Genomic DNA, 21,258 nt, shown 5'->3' on the forward strand with positions numbered 1-21,258 from the left:
TGCTGTGATATGTACTATGCTCATGTTTCATTTTTTTCTTTTTTCGTGGTTGTTGAGCTTTGAAACAGAGTTGTTCAAAATAATTCTAGATCTATGCAGCAGTGTCTCTATGGCAGAAAAACTCCATAGGACACCTATGTTCGACACGGATCTTGGAAATGTGTTACAGCCTGTATGTGGGAAATGAGGTACCCATAGAAGTGAAGTAAATTTATCAGCCACTTCCCTCAGGGCTTCCAATGGCTAACATTACTGCTTGCTATACAGTTACCGTTATTTAAGAAAGAATGGATGCCCCCATATCGGCTCAGAACAAGGTGAGATGAAAACACGAGGACCCCTACTCTTCTCCAACAGTGAGTGGATTGTTAGATGTTCGTCACAATATTTGTTACTGGGGAGGGCTGTAAATTGGGACCTTCTGTTTTTAGTTCTTATCTGAGAAGAATTGATAGTCTAGCCATTTCCCAATGTAATCAGCAATCAATCAGCAGTCAGTGCTTGAGATTTTTTCAAGTTGTTCTTAGAATATTACGCTCAAGACTCACAAGTCATTTTGCCGAGATTCTGTTCATTTTATTTTGCGAAGTCAATCTGGAAATTCACATTAAGATTCCTGTTCTGAGACTATTACATGCAGGGGGTAGTGTGGCCAGGCTGGGGAAAGGACACAAGCAATTCAGCGAGAGAGGTCGACGTGCTCAATAATTTAATTTATTCCAAGAATTTCTACACAAAAAATAAATTTATACTCGAAAAATGCTATAGCAACATTTTATGCCATTAAAATGTGATGAGCTTAAAAATTACCTTATCATTATTTGCCATTTATTCTTTCCTGGCGTACAGATCCCATCCGACTGAAAACATTCTGGGGTTCATAGGTTAAACCCAATTTTGTAAGTCATAAAGAGGCTCTTCATCCAAATAATGTCATTGTCGAATCTATTCGATTGCGATGACCATTAAGATACATTTGCGATTCCTCTTAGCGGAGGGAAATCAACTTTTTTTGTTCTAACGCTTTAGCTAAAAAAAAGTCTTATTCAATTAAAAAAAAGTCCTTTAGCAAGAATACATTCTGAATTAAATTATTGCCGTAAAAAATGTAAAAGAAATGTTTTGAATGCTAAGAAAGACTCGGAATGGGGAGGAAGATTTCCTATTTTTTCTTGACTGTTGTCAGTCGGAAGACATGTTGTCAAAATGTTGGTCAACAAACTCTGTAATTTTCTCTAAGATTGCTTCTGAAGTCTCCAAAGCCTCGTTTGCTTGTTCAGGAGTGAACGCCTCTGATGGAATGGCGTCACCTCGGTGAAAGTGAGGGTACCTAGTCTGTTCATAGTAGTTCTTTAGTTTGGCAGCGAGAAGAGGGATGTCCACAGGGGATCCATCCAACTCTGTGATCTCGTATGCAAGGTTCAGCACATCATGTGTTTCCAGTTGGCTTTCAGCGATTCCACACGCTGCGTACAGAGCGCTCTTTAAAACTTTTTCCGTGGCTTGTTGGCATAAGAAGCAAACTAACGCTGGAAACGTAGTCTCCTGAGCTTGCAGATGCTTGGCAGCAATCAAATCTTCTTTTCCTTGTTTCATCCATCGTTTTGCTTCGTTTCTCTGAGGATTGGTTGATCTCTTTCTATTCTGCCCTCCCTGGTGCGTCTGGCTTTTGAACGTGTCGGAGGTCTGTCTCTCTTGCCGAGCACGCTGATTCCACTGGTTGAAACATTCGTGAAAACCATTGGCTGCATCACTTGTTCCATTTCCTTTAACGTCTCGAAAGTTGTCTCTCCACGTAGAGGGAAATAACTTCTCCATTCTCTCGATTTCGTTGAGCAAAAACTGCATCATCTCGTGCGTAATATCACAACCAATGTTCTTGTCTGGATGCCATCGCAGAAAAAGGCGCTTTACGACCTTTCTTCTTTCTTTTTCAGGCAACTTCCAAGCTTCCCACAGTGTGTCCTTTATTTCTTGTTTTGCTTTCTCTAGGCGTTCATTTCTGGAAACCAATCTTTCTTTTGACTCTTTGGGATCACCAGTAAATAATGTAATCTCGAGGGAGTTGGACAGCTCAACCGGCACGCTGGTAATCTCTTTGCCTGAGCGGTCAAATTTGTACAAATCCAACACACTTACTTCGGCTAGGCGCGGCTCCCCAATATCGATTCGATATTTTGCTTGAAAGTCGAACTTAGTGCTTTCCATTGATCTCTTGCGGTTTGGCACCTTTCTGACAACTTTCGCGTATACATACAAGGGCTCACTGTCGTCAATTCGGCCATCTTCAGTTTGACGCTCTTTCTCATAGCCAACGATCTCACCTTGACGAAAGAAGTATTCGATGTCTTGCCTGAGAAGGTGATGGTACGTGACCGGAATCTCAGATCCGAGTACAGGCTCAGTCGTCCGTGCCTCACTTCCCATTAGGTCTTGAGCAACACCACATCTGTCAAGAGCTGGAAGAATCTCGTCTGGTACACGACAAGCAAGCATTGCCTGAAGGTAAATCTCCTTCTCAATTTGATTGCCAATCAAACGATTTACTTGAAAACATAGTTGTATGTTGAGTGGATTTTCGTCTGTGCCGTGCCGAATGAGCAACTCCCAATGGTCATTCTGTTCTTCTAAGAAACAGTCTTGCGTTTCGTTGCTGTGTTGCAGAGGGTTTCCTGACTCTAAGTGTATCAAGTGAGTGTCTAGGGATGACATGCATGTTACTCGTAAGGAGCTGCAAAAGACCTGAACTCGATCTTTGACCTCTTGTGGCAGATTAGGTGTCTGTCTCTGGTGGCGGATGACACGGAGAATGCCATTGACAAGCTTTGGAGATAACAAGATGTTGCGATATCTTGTCGCGAATGTGCAGGGGTCGGAACTAACAGGGCTGTCTGCTATGCAAGGCTTGTCTCTGCAGCTTGGATGGATCTCTTCTTTAAGTAGATTTTGTATTGTCTTAGCTCTAAGACGCAATGGCAGAAGACTTAAAAGATAGGAAAGGCGGTCTGCGGTCAATTCGCCTTCTCTACTGATGTCCACAAAATCACCAGCAAAATCTCTGGCTCGTCGTTCAAAACTGGGACAGTCATGGAAGATCAGTTCGTAGGAATGCTTGAGAAAACCTTCTTTGCTTGGTAAGTAAAGGTCATTCAACAGTGACAGATATCGACTTGCTGCATCTTTGCTCTTTTCTTTCACCAACACCGAGAGCGTGGTGAAGAATCCATGGGTTGCTTCTCTGGCAACCCTTTTCTCGTTAGGCTCCATGTGTTTATCTTCACAAACCTCTTTAAGTCTTCCAAGAATATCAGCAAACTGCGTTGGTGTTGGTTTCTCATTTGCTCCCAGTCTCTTCAACAGGTGCTCAAAATGGCCATACTCTCGTGGAACCTTGTAGAAATAAGGTGGTAGCTCAGTTGTCGTTTCAAACGCTAGCTGACTTCCTTCAACAAGAACTCGTCCTTCGTCGACAGGGATACAGGGAGTTTTCATTAGAGTGCTTCCAATGGCAAGGCAGGATTTGCTACACTTTCCAGACAATACGGCACTGGGACAGTGGCATTCCCCTTTCAAGAAACTGAACGCCTCGTAGATGACATCATGTAGAAGTTCTCTTTGGTCTTTAGGTGTGTCTTTGTGAACGTTCCCACTATGTGCCTTTGAGAGCACATTAACATGATTAATAACTTTGTCAGTGGGCGGGATAAGTGCCACTCCGAGATCTTCCAGTAGTCGTTTCTCCACGATGCTTGGTGTAGCCCACTCTGGAAGGAGATTGATGGATGTCCAGGCCAGCTTTTGTTGTTCTGATGGTAGAGCGCCATGAAACTCAGTGAAAGGTGGAACATCATCCTTGGAGTCACATCCACATTGTGGATGTAAGTTTCGTAACTCATCAGAGGCACAATCTGCAGCCACAAACTTTATGCTGGAAACAATATGCATGAAACTCGGGTCATGCAAGTCATCCTGCTGAAATAAGCACTTCACTAAGCTCTGCGACTTCTTTCTTATAAGAGGATCCATGAATCTAGTCTCTGCATCTGAAGCTAAGCTTTCGGCAAAGTCAAGGAACTGCTGTTGTGTAACTGTGTGTTTCAAACCGATGTCCCGAAGGAAAGGAAGCCAGGTGGACAAGCGATACTCTTCGGGAGGGAAGTCAGTCGAATGGAGCATGTCCTGAAATACCGCGTTTTCGGGATCGTAAAATTTACTTACTGGAGAAAGAGACTTGTCTGTTCCTGGGATAATATTGTTTTCGCGGAGTGCATCGAACAGGAGGGTCCTATCGCTGGCACTTTTCAACGTGACAAGTAGAGTGTCCCTTATGTAAAGAAGCATAGCTTGGATACCTGAAGACGGCATGGCATGGAGATTTGGCAAGATATACTTCACAAAGACCTCAACCTGTGAAAGGCAGTTGATATTCATTGCCTTGTAAAAAGGCTCGATCTCTGTAATTGCCTCTAGTAGGACGCAGCTCTCTTCCTCTATTCGATCTTCTATAGTTATTAAAGGGACACACTGTGGCAGGTCGACGACATATGAAAATGCAAAAGAATCAAGACTAACTAATCTCCCAGTCATCTTCTTGTAGAAGGGGAGTTTCTTCAAAAGAGAATAATTACTGTACACGGTGGCTATGTCCTCTTGCAGGAATCGAAAAAGACTTACAATCTCGCCTTTTCCAAGCTCACATTGAAACTCATCTTCTTTTGACAGGTAGTGGAGTACACTGATGACATCTTGGCGAGAATGTGGTTTTGCCAGACATGGTGATACAAGTTGTCGGGCCACGTCTTTGTTTAGTCCTATCAGAACTGAGAAATCCAGTTGCGAACTTCCTAATTTGTATAAAATCCTAGTTATCCTTTCAACGTCGTGGACACGAGGATTTAAATCCAACACTGTTTTGCCGAGTGACACAGGAACAAGAGTACCCCTGGAGGTGGGAATGATAGGCCAGTCCTCAAATGGACGCAGGGTCTCGGATGCATCTTCATCACTTTCAAAGCTTGATTGTCGATCATTGTACGTCATCAAAATCAACTCCCACAATGTCGTCAACCATTCAACGGAAGGTATACTCGTTTGGCTTGGCTCCCATGACATGTGCCTATCACAGGCAAACCATCTCGACGGAAAAACTTGTATCAGGAACGGTTCAATGGAATCCGTGTCAAAACGTTTGAAGACTCCAGATTTCCAAGTATCACTTGCTGGAAACCTAGAAAATAGTGGAATCATGTCTTTGTTAACAAAGAGGTCTGGCTGAGAAGGAAGCAGGCTTGAATAAGGCGTCAGAAAAACTGGGTTCTTTGAATCAAATTCTCTCATCATTCCATCTTCTGTTAACAGAAGAGGAAGTCCATTTAAGCGCTGAAGAAAGTTTTCATCTTCCATGCAAAACTGCAAGAGCCGCTTAAGGTTAGTCAGATTTTTGAAGACAGTTTTTTCAATAGAACATGGAAGTAAGTCCATAGCTTTCTTTTTCTTTTCAAGGTAGGTCATAACGATGTCCGGATTCACAATTTTCACCATAACGCCTGTGTCTCGAAACTTGGCGTAGAGTTTTGGTGGTGCATGAACTATAGGAAGACGAATCGTCCGTAGGAAGCATTCAAGGTCAGGACTGGAAAGTTCTGTGAAAAGTGCTTGTTGATCGTCGTTTTCACTGCAAGGCGGCACCCAAGAGCATTGTACGAGTGAGTTGTTGTCATAGTTTGAAAATCTTCGAGGTGAGGGTGCTATGCTTGAGAGTGATGGTTCTTCCCTGATTATGGGAAGGACAGCTTGATTCGAGGTGGCCACCAGTCGGTACACAGTTGTTGCAATGGTTTTCCATTCGCTGTGAGTGCTGTCCGGATCAGGAAAGATGTTGTGATACCATTGTAGGCCACTTGTCACGTCGTTGTTGTCATTAAAATACCATTGGTCACCCGCTGAGATTCCAGGGATGTATTCTCGTGCGCAAGCAATTAGTTCTGCATAGGCCGGTGCTAGAACATAGGTCTTGATAAAGTCATTCCATTGAGTTCTTTCCCCTTGGCTATTGTGATCTTTCCAAAGGTTTCTCCTCGAACTGTCAAGAGCAAATTGTCCATTGATGTGCACAGGGAGCCCTGTCTCGACTGGCAATGGAAGGAAACAAAATGCACGATACTTGTTGTCCAGAGGTGGTGTATTTATGGATCGCCTTCTTCGTGCGGGAGTCCCATTGCTAGCGAGCCTTACTGCCACAGCTGCCCTTGGAAGCAGACCAATTTTTCTCCCGTTTGGAATCACAGGTTTTTCACCGTATAAGCGAGAACCAAGGCATTGCTGAATCACCCATTCCTCTTTCCTTCCAAGAGTGTCTTGAATTGTAGTGGTGTGAGTGATAGAAAACCATGGAATTGCCTTTGTCTCCAATTCTTTACATCGCCCTACCTCCTCATTAAGTACATGTATCTTACAAACATCGTCACTCGAGATTGTTGCAGTTGCTTCATATCCTCTGTGTAATCGGTTGTTTTCTATCCTTGAAATGCTTATTTTCTTTACACTTTTGAGAAAAAGCAGAATTTCGTGTATCTCACTTTTGAGGATAGCCAGCAACTGGTCTATATCTGAACTGGTAAGAGTCTTTGAGGAAAGTTTTGATTCCTTCGCCTGTAATTCCGTTCGTATTGGAAGACGAAACATGGTAGAGCTTTTCAGGTCAAAAAACTCTTCCAAGTAACCAGGTCTTACGTCAGCAAAATCATTCCAAAATTGTTCATCGAGGGGATCAAATCTGCGTCCTGGGAACTCCAGTGTAGCGTTTGGTGCATAAAGGGCGTGTGGATCGAGAACACAGAGAAGCTCACCATTGGTGATAAAGCTTGGACAATCTGTCACATGATACACAGCATTAAACCCTATTCCATATTTCCCAGTCTTCTCAGGATTGTTCATCTTGCCTCCGATGCCCAATCTTTGTATGCCCTCAATGTCTTCTTCCGTGAAGGCGCAGTCATTGAAAACACAGAGTGCGGGTCCTTGAAGGTCTTTCCATTGCTCGGACAACACACGTGTTGTTTCGTGTTGACGCGGATCGTTAATAAAGTGTATCTCTGTGGCCCCAGCATCATCTGCATTCTGAATGATCTCTTTAAAAACTCCTGAATCGCATGGATAAGATTTCAACACATTTTTAATTCGATCTGTCAGTCGCTCGCTCTGGCCAAACGGTCTTCCAAAGCAATGCGAATACTTGCCCAACGTTTGCTCTCGAATTGTGTGGGCACCAAGCTTGTAAGCCATTATTGGGGAAATATCACCGTGAAGACAATTGGTACTATGTTCTTTGTACATCCAGGGGGCATCATTGACTGTGAGGCCACTTGCAGGCCTAAGTACGAGGTTTGTATCTGGCAAAGGAAGTTCACCACAGTACGAATTCAGGGCTTTGTCATTCATGAGAACGATTTCCTCTAGGAAATATTTTACGGTTCTTAACTCTTGACGTGTAAGGGGCTGCCCTTGTTTTCTTTCCTTGAGACGAAGTAATGCATCTGCTATATCTTGTGCAGAAAACGATTCTCGTACTCCAAGCGCCTTGAAAAGATTTTTGAATTTTAACGTGAAATCTTCTGAAATGCAGCACAGGAATGGAACGCCTTGGTTTCTGCAAGAGAATGCAACTTGACTAGAGGTGACGAACTTGGTTGCCACAAATATCCATGGCTTTCTATCCAGAGAATCTTGGACAATCTGAAAGTCTGAAGTGTTGATTCTGTCTTGGAGAAACTGGTACACAAAGCTGCATATTTTTCTCGTGCATTCTCTGCTGGCTGCATCGTTTTCCACCAGTCCTTGAATAGCAGAATATAGCTGAAGCAGCACATCGTTCACGGTTGAAGGTTGGCCACAGATTCCTAGCAGCTTGGCAACATCTTTGGTTAGACGACCGCAACCGGTTTCTGATGATTCGTCAAGAATAGGTTTGACTGACCCAAGTAGATAGATCCACTCATCCCGGAACAATTCTCTTGCAGAGAGGAACCTGGTTTTAATTCCCATGTCCCCTTTCCATGGCAGGTAGTATTCCTCTGGTTTGCTCATAACGGGAAGAAATCTAGCCTCGGAAATCCTTTTTCGCTGGGTGGCACTTGGTGGTGATATCCTATTCATGTTTTCGTTCATGTATTTGATTAGGTTCCTGGACAACAGCGTTGCTTTTCCAGAGTCATTGCTGACTAAAGCGGCAATAAACTCGGCTCTTTCACAGATTCGTTCCCAGGTCAGCAGATTGTCCACCATTCCGAGCTTTCGCAAGGCAAGGAGTCTCTCCATTTTAACAAAACAGGCGCCTCTCGGAAAAACGTTTTCTTCTTCAAGGAAAAGGCCACCAGCAACTCCAGAAGGGTCAATTAACTCCCCTGGCCTGGAAAGTTGGTCTCCTGCAGGTGAAGTTGGAATACACTTAGTTTCTCGAAGTTGCATCCCGTATTTGTGACACGTCAGGATCTCGTCCAGTAGATAACAAGTGACTGGATCTCTCAAGTTGCTGGGAACGTTATCAATATTTGGAAAGAACACGTTACAAACAAATTTGTCCATTGTGATTGTGCGCTCTGCGATTATACCAGGGAGACTCTTGTGAAAAGCATCTGTAATGAATTTTGGTAGCTGGACTACGTTGTAATCACACCTGCACATTATTTGATAACTCTCAGGTATGCGTAGCACTGCTGCGTCCAAAAAGACACCATCTTCAACTGCAACCCATTCTGTCTGACTTTTCAGTAGGGCAGCTCGCTTTGTTGGCATTTCTTGATAAACTACGTAAGCAAAATCTTTCCATATTTTTGACAGAGCTTTCTCTGGATCTGGCCAGACTGTTTCAAATGGAAATTCTACTACTTTCCCTTGCAGGTGGAGACTAATCATATCCTCCATAAGCTGTGTGTAAGCTTTTGAAGCAGCGTCTTCCAAGAGGTATTGGTTCCAAAGTACTTCCATCGGTTTTTGTGAGGAAGGACCATTCCCAGTGTCTTCCCACAGGTTTCGGCGATTTGTTGTCACAGCAAAGCTTCCATTAATGTGGACAGGAAACCCTGTAGCTACACCTAGGGGCAGTCCAGAAAAGGCTTCTCCAACAACTTTCTCAGGTTTCCATCGCTTTTTACTTTTGTCTGCATTCAGCAGTAGAGCAGCAACCTCAGCTTTAGGAAGCAAACCGTTGAGCTTCCCATCTTCACTGTTTGCCATTTGCAAAGATTTGCCATCGCCACTACAAGTCCGTATGAGCCACGTTTGATCTTGCGGTTTCACTTTGAAGCTTGTCGATGAACTACTGGAATAGGCCCGAGACTTAATTGAAACAATCCTTGCAGAGTGGGCGGAGTGGTCATTTAAGTGTTGTAGAGAAATCCCACTACCATGGAGATCATTCTCAAAATACCTGTCTTGCAATTGCGCGTTGTCGGAGAGGATGTCCTGCTTTACTTGAGGTATCCTACTTCCGGCCAATTGCTCTACTATTTGCTTGTCGACTTGAAAAATTTTCATTGCGTGAGATGGATTCTGGTCTTCGCATATCTGATAAAAACTTAGTTTGGTCACATAGCGCAAGAATAGTATCATCGTTGACGCGTTTTCTTGAAAGGACGAAATCAGATGAGACATTTGATTCTCGTTATAGTATTGTCTGCATATTTCACTTTCACTGGCCTGTCTCATTGTCCGTAGCGGAAACCTGAACAGTGTTCCATCATAAAAAAATGGCTCCCCTTTCCTGTCAAATGTGCACCCAAAAATTCCTTCGTAGGGCTTAAACTGGTCTGGAAAAGCAGAAGGCACCCTATGGTTATCTTTGAGGTTTAAGCGAATACCAGGGCGAGATTTGTCTGTGATAAGATCGCCTAAATGAGTTGTCTGGGGATCGAAGAATGCGATGAACTCTCGGCTAATAAAGCTTGGAAGGTCAGTGATCCTATAGACGGTGCTGAATCCTAACCCAAAGCGTCCAAGTTTGTCTTTGTTCCCGATCTTGGTAGCTGCAGCAAGCTTGCTGATGTTCTCAAAGTCGTTGTCTGAAAAACAAGCGTCATTGTAAACCCAAAGGGCAGGCCCTTGTGTTTCAGCTAAGCCAGGTGATAGAAGCTTCTTTCTCTCGTTGTTTCTCCAGTCAAGAAGGAATTTTACCTCGGTTGCTCTTGCATCTTCTGCGTTCTGAATGAGTTCCTTAAATATATCCGTGTCATGACTGTGGTCATTGAGAATATTCTTTATTCGGGTGGTGACTGGTTCATATGGTCCACTCAGTTGAAAGCCTAACGTTTCGGTTACAGCCAACTTTCTGCTTAAGGCAGGAGTTCCTAAAAGCTGTGCTATGTCAATTGAAATGCTCTTGTGTACCATCAGTTCGGCAGTTGTCAAGTCACTGTCGGTACTACCAACTCTCAGCCACTCAACATCGCAGAAGCTGACATCAGCACATGGCTCAAGAGTTAGCCTCCGGTCCTTGGTCTGAATGGGGATCAGAACCCTCTTGCGAACGTCCGGGGGGAGCATTACACCATCTTTAGTCAAGAAGGCCAAAACATCGCAAGCTAGTCCAAGATCACGCTCGACTTCTTCCGGATGTCTTATATCTCTTTGGTGCCAATCTTGAATCTGGTGCAGGACATCCAAAGCAGTTGAATTGCTGAATGTCTCGTGTACACCGCAGAGCTTAAATAGTGCAGAATATTTTACAAAATCTTCGGAAATCACATAATTGTAAGGCTTAAGATCCAGGAAGCACTCACTTCTCAAAGCAATGCAGTTCGGCACAGCAAAACCCGACCCATGCCATATCCAAGGTAAGGACGAATGCTCTTTGAGAACCCAAACGGCTTCCGCGATCACCATCTCACTGCAAAGATGACTATAGATATCTTTTAGCAATGCTTGAAACTTGAGCAATTCAATTTCTGACAATTTGCGCACTTGCTGTTTCCAAGCTGTTATTGTTTCCTTAAGTTGATCCACGACATGACGGATTGGAGGAGGAAATGACCACCCAAAGGCATTCTTGAGCTTTTCACGAAGGCTCCCTTTAAGCACAGGCATAGTTGAACCAACTACATTCGCCATGTCAGCGTCTCTCATGTCCTTTGGAGAACAAAGCCTGCTGGAAGCACCAAACCATGGCATGATCGAAGGATATTTTTCGAGGGGTTCTTTCGATGCTGGAAGCCATGGCAAACTCGATAGGACGGTACCTAAGGGACTTTTCTTTGACGGACTTGCTCTTTCTTCAAGCAAGACTTCCTTATCAAGGAGGTGTGAATTATCATTCAGAAATTGCAATAATGCCCCTGCTCTCCTGATGGCGAACTGGTCTGGCGCTTGAAGTATTTGTTTTGCAATTAAAAGACAATCTTTAGCTTCCAATGAACGGCTTCTCCTTAAGCCCAAGAATACACGAAGCAGGCTTAGAGCATGCGCTTTGGAAAATTCCTCAGCCGGAAATACGTTTGGTTCCCCTTCAAACAGTTTTTGGATTATGTCATCGTCTGGATCATAGAGCTCGTATGGCGCTTTAAGATTTCCATTTGCCACTGGTACAAAACGAACGCTCTTCAAATGATCCGGAAAGGATTTGTTATCACTTGATAGAGCAGGTAGTCGTTGGATCACCCAAAACATAAGATCTGAAATTTGATCTCGCGTATAAAACCCACTACCGTCGATATATGGGAACACTTTATCAATCAAAAACTCTGACGTGTTTAAGATGCGAACTGGAAGGCGTCGTAACAGCTGATAAGAATCATCGTCAGCCGCAGAAAGAACCTGATTTGCGTTTTGAATCTTGGTATTCACTGGAAGATGCATCCGTGGAGGGGCAACGTCAAGCTTAGTACCAGGGACGGGCCCGCCTGACTGTACTGAAGTAAACGTTTTACCATCCAGCGTTTGAAATATTGGCAACATCAGCAGCGCTACGACTTCGTCATCGGACGGATTTCTGAGGCTGGAAAGAAATCCTCGAATGGCAACCTTTTCTTCGATAGAGCAGCTGTTTAGGTAATCATTGCCTGGCTCATTCATGACGGTGAAAAGCACCTTGAGTACCCCTGATGGTGTTGGTGGTTCGATGTAATCCTTTAAGGCCGCATGATCACAGAATGGAGGCAAGTGTGAAAGAACAATACATCCGGCTTTTTGTAATGCACTCGCCACAGTTCTCGGCAAGGACGCGAAATAAGATGAACTTTGAATTACACAATGATCCTTCTTAAGCCTTATTAGGCGTCGCTTCTCTGTCCTTCCCTCTATGAATGGCAGAAGAGGGATCCCTTCAAATGGTGTTAGATCCCTTGGGAATTCCGTCTTAAGCCATGACCAAAGTCCCCTTAACCAGAGATCGCCAGGTAAGGTTACATCTGAAGCATCCCAGGGGACCACGAGGCAATGGTTCCTCCACGCGTCAGGCATACATTCATGGATAAGATTTGGAACAAGGTGTGGCGTCAACTTCACTAGTTGGATAGCTCCTTCAAGGCTCTTTTCTATTTCTTCCGCTAGAGAACGCAATGTCTCCAGCACGCTTGACTCGATTTTCTCATCTAGAAATCTGCTACCGTTTCCTGGTATGAGGCTTCGTGGATGACTCCGAGATGCAACCAGCACGCTGTGGTCTGGCTTGTATCCCTGAACGTCTGTTCGAAACTCGTCAAAGGTCCCGTCCGCAAGAGGGAGAAGGGGAAGTCCAACGAGCTCTGTGAAGTTGCAATCCATGAGGACAAATTTTAGAAGGCAGAGTCTCTCTTTCCTACTCAGAGTTTCAAGGTCAATGCTCCTCGTTTTAGGCAGCGACCTCTTTCGGTTGACCCCTTCATTTCCGTTCAGACAGTAAATGTCCAAAGCATCAATATGTGTGTTTCGTGGTAAGGTTCTTGACTTCGTTTCATTGTTCCCATACGGCGAATGCAACATTTTTCCTCTAAGAGCGGAGCGCACATACGAAGGCGTAATTTCCTGAGGTCTTCGTATATGTTGTTCAGCATACTCATCGACAGCTTTGATTGCTTTTTGTGAAAGTGTAATCACTGGAACGTCGGCCTGCAATAGAACCTTGAGTACTACGTCATGCACGTCCTCTCGTACGTTGTTCGGAGAACAATCCAGCCGGTCCAAGACTCCCTCTTCCAGTGTGATCCACCTTCCACCAAGCGATGATGTCCAGAATACCGGTTCATTCATCAAAACTGAGAAAAATGGTTTTAAGATGACTTTCCACTGTCTTTGAACACGATCGATGTTTGGCCAGATGTTGTCAGCAACTGAAAGCATTTGTTTTGCAGGGTAATTCAGCTTAGTCAGCGCTATGATGAGGCTGGCGTAGGCTTTGCTCACTACATCTCTAAGTAGAAGAAGATTCCATTCCGCCGCCTCATCACTTTGACTTTCGGGTCCAGGCCACTTGAGGTTCCGTCTATTGTCTGTTAATGCAAAGGCTCCATGGACATGTACTGCTAGACCTGTTGTCCAATCTGACTCTATTGGCAGAGGAAGATAACAAAACACTCTTCCATTTCCTGTCTTGGATTTCTCCTTTGGCGCATCCAATGATGCTGCTACTCCTGCCCAAGGAGCCATCCGAAGATACGAGGAGAGCTCAGCTAATCTCATGCTTTCATGACCAACGCGATTTAATACCAAGAACTTGAATTCGTCACGGGACCTATCGGGCTTTTCGACCTGCACAATTGTCTCGTATATCATTTCATAAGGCCGAGTGAGAAAGTCTGTGGCAGCATCGATGAATTCTTGTTTGCCTACTCTGATGGCATTTCGTAACTCTTCCTTAATTTGAACGGTAAAAATCCTCTTCTCTCGCTCCTTCCAACTGGTCTCGTAAATGCTGATAGTTTCAATGTTCTTGAGGAAAAGTAGCATGATTGGTGCTTCCTCCATGAATGATTCGAAGAGGCCATTGATCTTTGCAGCAGTGTATGGCTTTATAGATATTTTAGATGGCCATTTCCTCAGCGGAAGACGAAAAAGTGTCCCGTTAAAATACCCCGAGGAGATCTTGCAACCCAAAACACTTTCATATGGGGTAAACTGGTCTCTGTACTCTTGTAATAGGGGATCGCGCATGTTGTATCGCCTACCAGTTTCATCTGTACCAAAATAAGTCTCTTGGGGGTCGAGAAACGCGACATAATGATCACTAACCACGCTTGGAAGATCTGAGGTAAACACGAAAAAATAAAACATTTTGAGAACTTCTACGGCCTATTTCCAAACGTACTGCTGCAGAACCTTTTATCTGGCTTCAGCAACGGTCAATTAAGGCGGGGAGACTTAACCGTTTCATCAAAATATTTCAAGTCACCACGCTAAAATTCAAAAGACAGGTTCACTAAACTAATATTTCAAATAAACGCTTAAAATAATTTAAAACGTGCAATTTTTGTACTAATTAAACCACTGCACTCAGATTTAATCGAGCTTGCAGTGGCTCGACTAATTGCTCCACAGCACCAAACCTTCCTTTCTAAAGCTACTCTTCAGATGATTGGTTATAAGCAATGGAAGAGCTGAATGACGATTAGTGAAAGGGAGGCGCACATAATAAAGGGCAAGTTCATTTCATGACTTACAGCCGATTAGTTTTAGTGCAGAGGAGAGATCGTATAAAAGTTTCACAGCTGGAGTTGGATAACAGGGTATGTTATAACAATGTCACGTGAGAACTGGTCTCGGTAAAGATTTGGAGGGGTAATTAGATAATTTTAGTTTTAGCTTACGATCATGGAAATATTCGCAGTCCCAGAATTGATATAAGGAAGGGAGGAAGAAGGACTCCAGGTATGGACCACTAATAGGACGCCCGTTGCTTCAGTCTGTGTAAGGGCCGATTTACACGATATACGATTTTGTAGCTTGCGACAAGCTCACGACAGGCCTACGACATGACTTACCATTGTCGCAGCGTTTTAAAACATGTTTTAAAATGCTACGACACTTTTTCTGACGTACATAACAATCGTAAATCATATCGTGGGCCTGTCGTAAGCCGTTGTCGCATGCGACAGAGTTGTACCGTGTAAATCGGCCCTAATGTACTTAAGCGTACCTGTCACGTGATAGACGGAGTTGAAACCAATTCCAAAGCGACCAGCCGCCACTGGGTCCTTTTTCTTGGATCCTTGCATGATGCTCTCAATTCCAATCCAGTCTTGCTCTTTGAATAATCCATTGTTGTAAACGTATAGAGCAGGACCTTGAAACTTTGATAAACCAACATTGATCAGAGAAGTTGTTCCAAAGGCATTGTCACGCGAGTCGAACAAAAATTTCACTTCCGTTGCACCAGCATCATCCGCATTCTGAATCAGCTCCTGCGTGGGAAAAGGGAAATAGGTTTCACGTACTGTAGATGTTTGCTTGTGAGCCTGGGGCAAAGTAACAGGGGCTCTGTGCCTCCTCACTACTCTGTCACACACAAACAGAACCCTGTCACACTTCTTTCAATTTCGTCCACCCGCCTTTAATGCAACGCTCGTGCATTGCTTTGGAGAAAAATGTTGTGCATTGAACTGGCCCGGGTCCGAGTCCGAGTTTTAAAGTAACCAATATCTTTCAACAGGTCATGCTCCGCATTGCACGTCTTAAGTACTTATGCCGCCGGTTAGGTTCATTTTGTCAAGTAATCCCAGTTTACGAATTTTAGACAAATGGGACACCCGACTGACGTATTCCTTCAAATCAAACACCGTTGTTTATTCTCGTCATGGAACGAGCGATATGTGGCACGATGTCCCGTCCACACCAACGAAGCAAGCAAAACACATTAGCACGCTTACTCGCTAGTGAGGCGGACAGTCGCGACACAAAAATAAGAGTTAGCACAAGAAGAACGAAAGGTCTTGATATCATTCATGATGCATGTGTTTACGGCTATTCACTACTTGCACAATCCCATAATACACCTCTTTTAGAATTATTGTTTTCAATTTCCCCTGGGACATGAAGATGTCCCAAGAGAAATCGAAAACAATGCCTATGTAAATTTTTGGGGGTAGAAGAGGTGTATTATGGGATTTCTGTATTGAATGCTCGTGTTTATGTCGCTGTGTGGTGACAAGGTGCGCATGAGCGTAAGCATAACATTTCTAGCCAATCAGTAAACACTGTGATGTGTCGGGAATTCCTCGTCCACCATTTTGAATGAGGAATTGGCCATAGATATACGCCCTCTGTATGTGTACGATCTTGTGCCTATGACGAGGCATCGTAAATGCCCTTGTTTTTCGTCCATATTAACTGGATCAAAAAAGCTAAACATACAGCTGTGCTAAATATTACAATTTTCATTTTCACTCACAACTTGACGTTTTGTACGCCCAAACGTTGATCTTGAAAAGTAACAGTTGTATAAGCTTTAAAAGTAGTGGGGATTTCAAGAGAAGGAAAGGGCTTGCATGGACAGCTTTTTGGAAGCTGGAACGTCTGTGGAGATGCCCCAGCATCTCAATCTCCACCAAGATCAAGTTTTTTAATACCACCTGTGTCACTGTCCTTCTATATGGTTGTGAGTCGTGGGACCTGTCGAAAGCTATGGAAAGCGTGATCAATGCCTTCGGTACCTCATGTTATAGAATTATGCTCAACATCAAGAGAATTGATAGGGTGTCCAATGCTACCATCTATGATCTAAATCAGACTGCCCCCGGCGCTAGTGGAAAATGTCAGAACTCGTCAACTAAGGTTTCTGGACCATGTACTTAGGATGCCTGATGATGACAAGCATGCAAGGAGTATGCACTGTATATTCTATCACATGGGAAGAGGAAACCAGGAAGGCAACGAACCCTGTTTCTCAGTTACATTCAACACCTATTGGGAGACGGACAAGCTGTCTGAATTGGCACAGGAGCGTTTTGGTTGGAGGAAGCTTGTAGTCGCCTGCTCTGCAGCCGACAGATGATGAAGCTTTAAAATCTTAATTAATAAGAAATCTCGAGGTGTTTTTTATGCTTATGCCTAATACTTGTGCTTGCGCAACTAATGAAGCCTAAATGGATGGCATGCTCAAGTGGGGCAAGCATATCCGATCAAAACATCTTTTCTTAACCGAGGTCTTTTCAAAAGGTGCTAATTATTAAAACGCTACTGAGTCAGCACGTACTGTTTTCATATTCCTTGCTTTGTTTGTATAGCAGCCGCAAATCTATCACAGTTTGATTGACAACAAAATTAACTGAAGAAGCCGATAAAACGTCGCTAAAATTCGACCGACTTATTGTATATCTTGGAAGTAAGTGATGTATTTAATCAGTCGACTTACTCGACAATATGCAAATGTTACAGTCCTGCCAAAACAATGGGAATTTTAGTTCCGCGATATGATTTTACAGTGCAACGTTCCTGCGGGTACCGGCCCCGGAGCACAGATTACGTGAAACAAAAGACAGAAAACAAAAGATCTCCAAATAAAGACTAATCCCAAGTGGCCAAAAATACAATGCTCTCCAGTACCTCCAGAAAGACCCATCATATGATGTTAAGGTTTTCTCTCTTAAGTAAAATATTTGAATAAGAGTCGTAATAGATAAGCTATGACAAAATCAAAAAATGCCCATTTGTTTATCTCACGCAATCCACTTCTTTGACCTATGTTTCTTTAAGGCAAACTAATAAAATTAACATATATGAGTTTCTAGAAATTGCGAGTCATGCAGGTAATTTTCGGAAAGGATTGTTGACTTTTCAAGGATTTTACCTTCAGTATCTGCCCTCCGTCTGGATATCCTTCTAAAACACGCTTGAGGACAACCGTCAGTGATGGTTTCTTCTGGCCATACGCTTGCCCTGGGTTAAGTGAGAAAATAAATTTATTTACTTATTTCAAACATGGCGACTGAATATTCATTCTACGTCTTAGCGATTGAGAAACGTTTTGGTGTAAACACTAAAATCAAACACACAAAAAACATTTGTTCTTTAACGGTCAAATTAATGGGTGTTTGAAGTTCCTTAGCCAACGCCGGTCAGCCTCGTGACTCCGTATTTCGAAGTGCACTTGCGTGTAGATCTCAGCTGATTAATTTTTATGGATAAATATAAACAGAGTTAATAATTCCTCAACAATCCGATAAAAGCTTGGTTGAAGTTTAACAAAAACCATTCCAACTGCAAACTGAAACCAACGAAAAATGTTGGAGAACGATTGGAATGATTTTCTTCCAGTTTACTTACGGCGTATTCTTGACGATTTAGACATCGCAGACTTTCGAATTTCTTCGTTCAAGGCAAACGATAAGTGGACGCATCATTTAGGGTGGCAGCTGAGGGCAGCCCATCCAACAATCGAAAGACCCTTTTGCCTGAGTAGATCTAGACGGTTTCCTCGGATGTGGCTTAGCGTTTGCTAAAGTTTGATTCTATTATAAGACTACACGCTTGACGAATTCTATCTGCTAATTGGTTGATGGCATTTCATAAACAAATATATTCAACGCTGGAGCTATAACTTCAAAACAGTCGACTCTCGAGAGGGTAGTTTTCTTTCTATCATGTGACAAACCTTTCTGTCCTGCAATAGTATTTTCGAAAGAGTAACACGAAAGCCCGTCAACTTTAATTGGAGGATAGAAGCATTCCTGTGTTTTGACACAGTTTTAAATTTATCCATTTTTAGATCTGCATGAGGAGCGGTTTACAATAAAACCAACATTAGTGATATTCAAAGTTTAACTGGACTCGGAAGGCCTGACGTATTTCTTTTAACTACATTTGAAAGTATCAGTAATGCAAAAACGGTGCAAGATACGTTGCAATTTCGACTAACGGCAGGACTATAAACGGTAATTTTGATTTTTATTGTGAATAAATTATCATAGATTATAAATAATTCAAGAAATGCCTCCTTTATTTTATTTTTTAAGCCACCCAATATTTCCAGCCGACAAAGCAACGGTTTTTGTCCAATAGCGTTTTCATTTGTCACCAAAAAAACACTTTAGGACAAGAGCGCTAGAAAATCGTTAAAGCTTTGAGTTGTTGAACATCTTCACCAACCTTGAATCTTAACTTGTACGTCCATACCACAGCAGAGAAGCTCTACAACAGACTCAAACATCTGCAAAATAAACGATTATACTGAAAAAGTATACATTTAACTTTGCCACGCTTGTTACAAATGGGGAACTAAATTGAACTGCTTTAGGGGCTACAAAAAATTGTCAAGAACTTTCAATTTCATCAAAAGAATAAATGGAAAACCTCTTTTTTTTTTGTTTTGGTATCAGTCCGGACAATTGCGTGAATTGTCCAGTTTAGTGCGAGGATTACTTCTCCTGAGTCGTGATCTAACTGTTCAGGTCAGGTCCCGTCCCGTCCCGCCACGCCACTCAACGAGGCTCGTGCCTACTAATTCAAAGGTATTTTTGCGCGGTTTACTGAATATGCGGGAAAAGCAGATCTTAACAACTGTTATTGAAATCCAAAAAGAAATTTGGGTGTAGCCACGAATTTTTCGAAGATAATTAATCAACAATATTTGTAAAAAAAAAAAGTTCACATGGACACCAAGCCTTGTTTCTCCGCATGGTTTTGTGAACCGCGCAAAAACATTCCTGTCTTAATAAGCACTACCCATACGAAATCCAAATATCTCGAGATGCGCAGAACGTATGCGAAATAACAATAGTAGGCACCATGCTTTTGTAGCAACAGTTTTAAAACCCGAGTTTGTAAAATTCACAACCATCGATTTCTAAAAACTGTCTCGAATATATTCGTAAAAATCAAAGTCACAAAGTTGTTTCCTGTGCACGCGTTTTGAAGAAAAGTGCACCCAGCGTAGAAAAAAAAGAGTATATGTGGCAAGCCAAACCTCCTTCAGAACAAAAGCATCGCACAGAGAGACCCATTGCGTTTTTCGTGCCAAGCATACTTTCATCTACGTGTAGGCGGCGTGTACTCGCAAATTATCGCCGTTTCAAAAATGAAACACAACATGATATCTCAAAACCAAAGAACAATAGTAAGTGTAAAACAAATTATGGCGGATTTTTTTCCAACTGGAAAAAGAGTACCAGATATTTAAGTTCTCAGCTAACTACTGCCAAGGTGCTGCATCGAAATTGAGGATAATCAGTGAAATGTGTGCATGTTAAAAATGCACAAAATGAAAAAGAAATAGTTCAGTACATCCGTGATTAGCTCGAGAAAGATGCATCTAACCAAGCCATGTTCGTAGTCAAAACGATTTTAAAAACGAAGAGGCTGCTTTTCAATTTTAGTAATCGACTGCATTCAAACCCAGTTAATATTTATTTATTCACCGCTCGATCCAGCTAACAATTTTTCAAGTTCTCACAGTGTGAAGTAAAAACTATGCCAGTGTTGTTATCCTCTTGAAAATCGTGTTTCGCCTCGTTTTCCGAAGGTAAGGTGTATTAATCGAGTGGTTGATACTTTTCACCGTGCCCTAAGACGATGCCATGGAAGAGATTTATTCAACTCATTTAATCAGGGAAAAGGCTTGTGCTGTTCAAACCTTCTCACTAAAGCAGAATAGAAGAAAATATATCTTACCTGCACGGTTTCGTGGAAGACTGCCTGCCTTCTAAACAAATAAAGAACGTAATCATGATTCAATCGTGTGCACCAGTGTACGCAAACACTGGTTAGACTCTACATGAAGTTATCGCCGGCCAAGTGTCTTGGTGTCGGTTGTTATTGCGCTAGCTGTTTAACGCATCGTACGTCCCTAGGGGTATCATATAATATCTTTCGCTTTGACTCGCTTATCAAGACTGATATCTCGGTCAAATGATTGGATAACAACTGAATCTCCCATGCTGCGTGGTCTGCAAGACACAAATAATTTCGTTTGCGAAAGAAAAGAAACTCCGCCCTCCATTTTGGTCTTACATTCAGCTGGTCAGCAGGAGAGCTGCCAACTTAAGCTTCAAATATAATCGCTTTGAAGTGATATGTAAATTTGAACGAGTTAGCCTAATCTTGCTTATATTTTTACGAAGAATACTTTAACCGTTAAGTGTAACAATGCAACAAGTCTTTCCCGCTTCCAACAGCGAAGGTACGAAGCGCATTCGCACAATAGGGCCGTTTATACGAGAGAAAATAAGCCGCGGCTTACTCTGCAGCGGCGTACATAATACGCGAAAGGAACTATTCATACGAGTATAAACTCCCAGTCCAGGATAAGCCACGGCTTGAGAAAGCCGTGAACGTAGATTTTGTACCATTTATACGGGGTGT

The 21,258-nt window shown here is 42.8% G+C and overlaps 1 protein-coding gene across 2 annotated transcripts; it reads right to left on the reverse strand.

Moving 5' to 3' along the window:
- Positions 1–44: 44 nt before the first annotated feature.
- Positions 45–20,691, reverse strand: LOC137978580 (sacsin-like). Of its 2 annotated transcripts, XM_068825568.1 has the most exons (5): positions 20,569–20,691; positions 19,048–19,108; positions 17,750–17,838; positions 15,101–15,365; positions 45–14,210 (listed from the first exon to the last, which is right to left on the reverse strand). In XM_068825568.1, exons 2-5 carry the CDS (start codon positions 19,106–19,108, stop codon positions 1,183–1,185), a joined length of 13,443 nt encoding a protein of 4,480 aa, XP_068681669.1. In that variant the 5' UTR covers positions 20,569–20,691; the 3' UTR covers positions 45–1,182. The 2 variants fall into 2 exon arrangements, with proteins under 2 accessions (XP_068681669.1, XP_068681670.1); XM_068825569.1 differs by lacking the exons at positions 19,048–19,108; positions 20,569–20,691 and adding an exon at positions 18,226–18,385.
- Between the last annotated feature and the right edge of the window lie 567 nt (positions 20,692–21,258).

Source organism: Montipora foliosa, chromosome 12 (assembly GCF_036669935.1).
Source record: "Montipora foliosa isolate CH-2021 chromosome 12, ASM3666993v2, whole genome shotgun sequence".
Classification (NCBI taxonomy): Eukaryota; Metazoa; Cnidaria; class Anthozoa; order Scleractinia; family Acroporidae; genus Montipora; species Montipora foliosa.

What these genes read in the sequence shown, in the direction of transcription:
- LOC137978580 (XM_068825568.1), bottom strand. Translation starts at nt 19,108, where the DNA reads ATGTTTGAGTCTGTTGTAGAGCTTCTCTGCTGTGGTATGGACGTACAA. An exon ending in ACGGAGGGCAGATACTGAAG is followed by an intron (nt 15,366 to 17,749) that starts GTAAAATCCTTG and finishes TTTCCCACGCAG; the next exon opens with GAGCTGATTCAGAATGCGGA. An exon ending in CTCCGTCTATCACGTGACAG is followed by an intron (nt 14,211 to 15,100) that starts GTACGCTTAAGT and finishes TGTTTACCTCAG; the next exon opens with ATCTTCCAAGCGTGGTTAGT.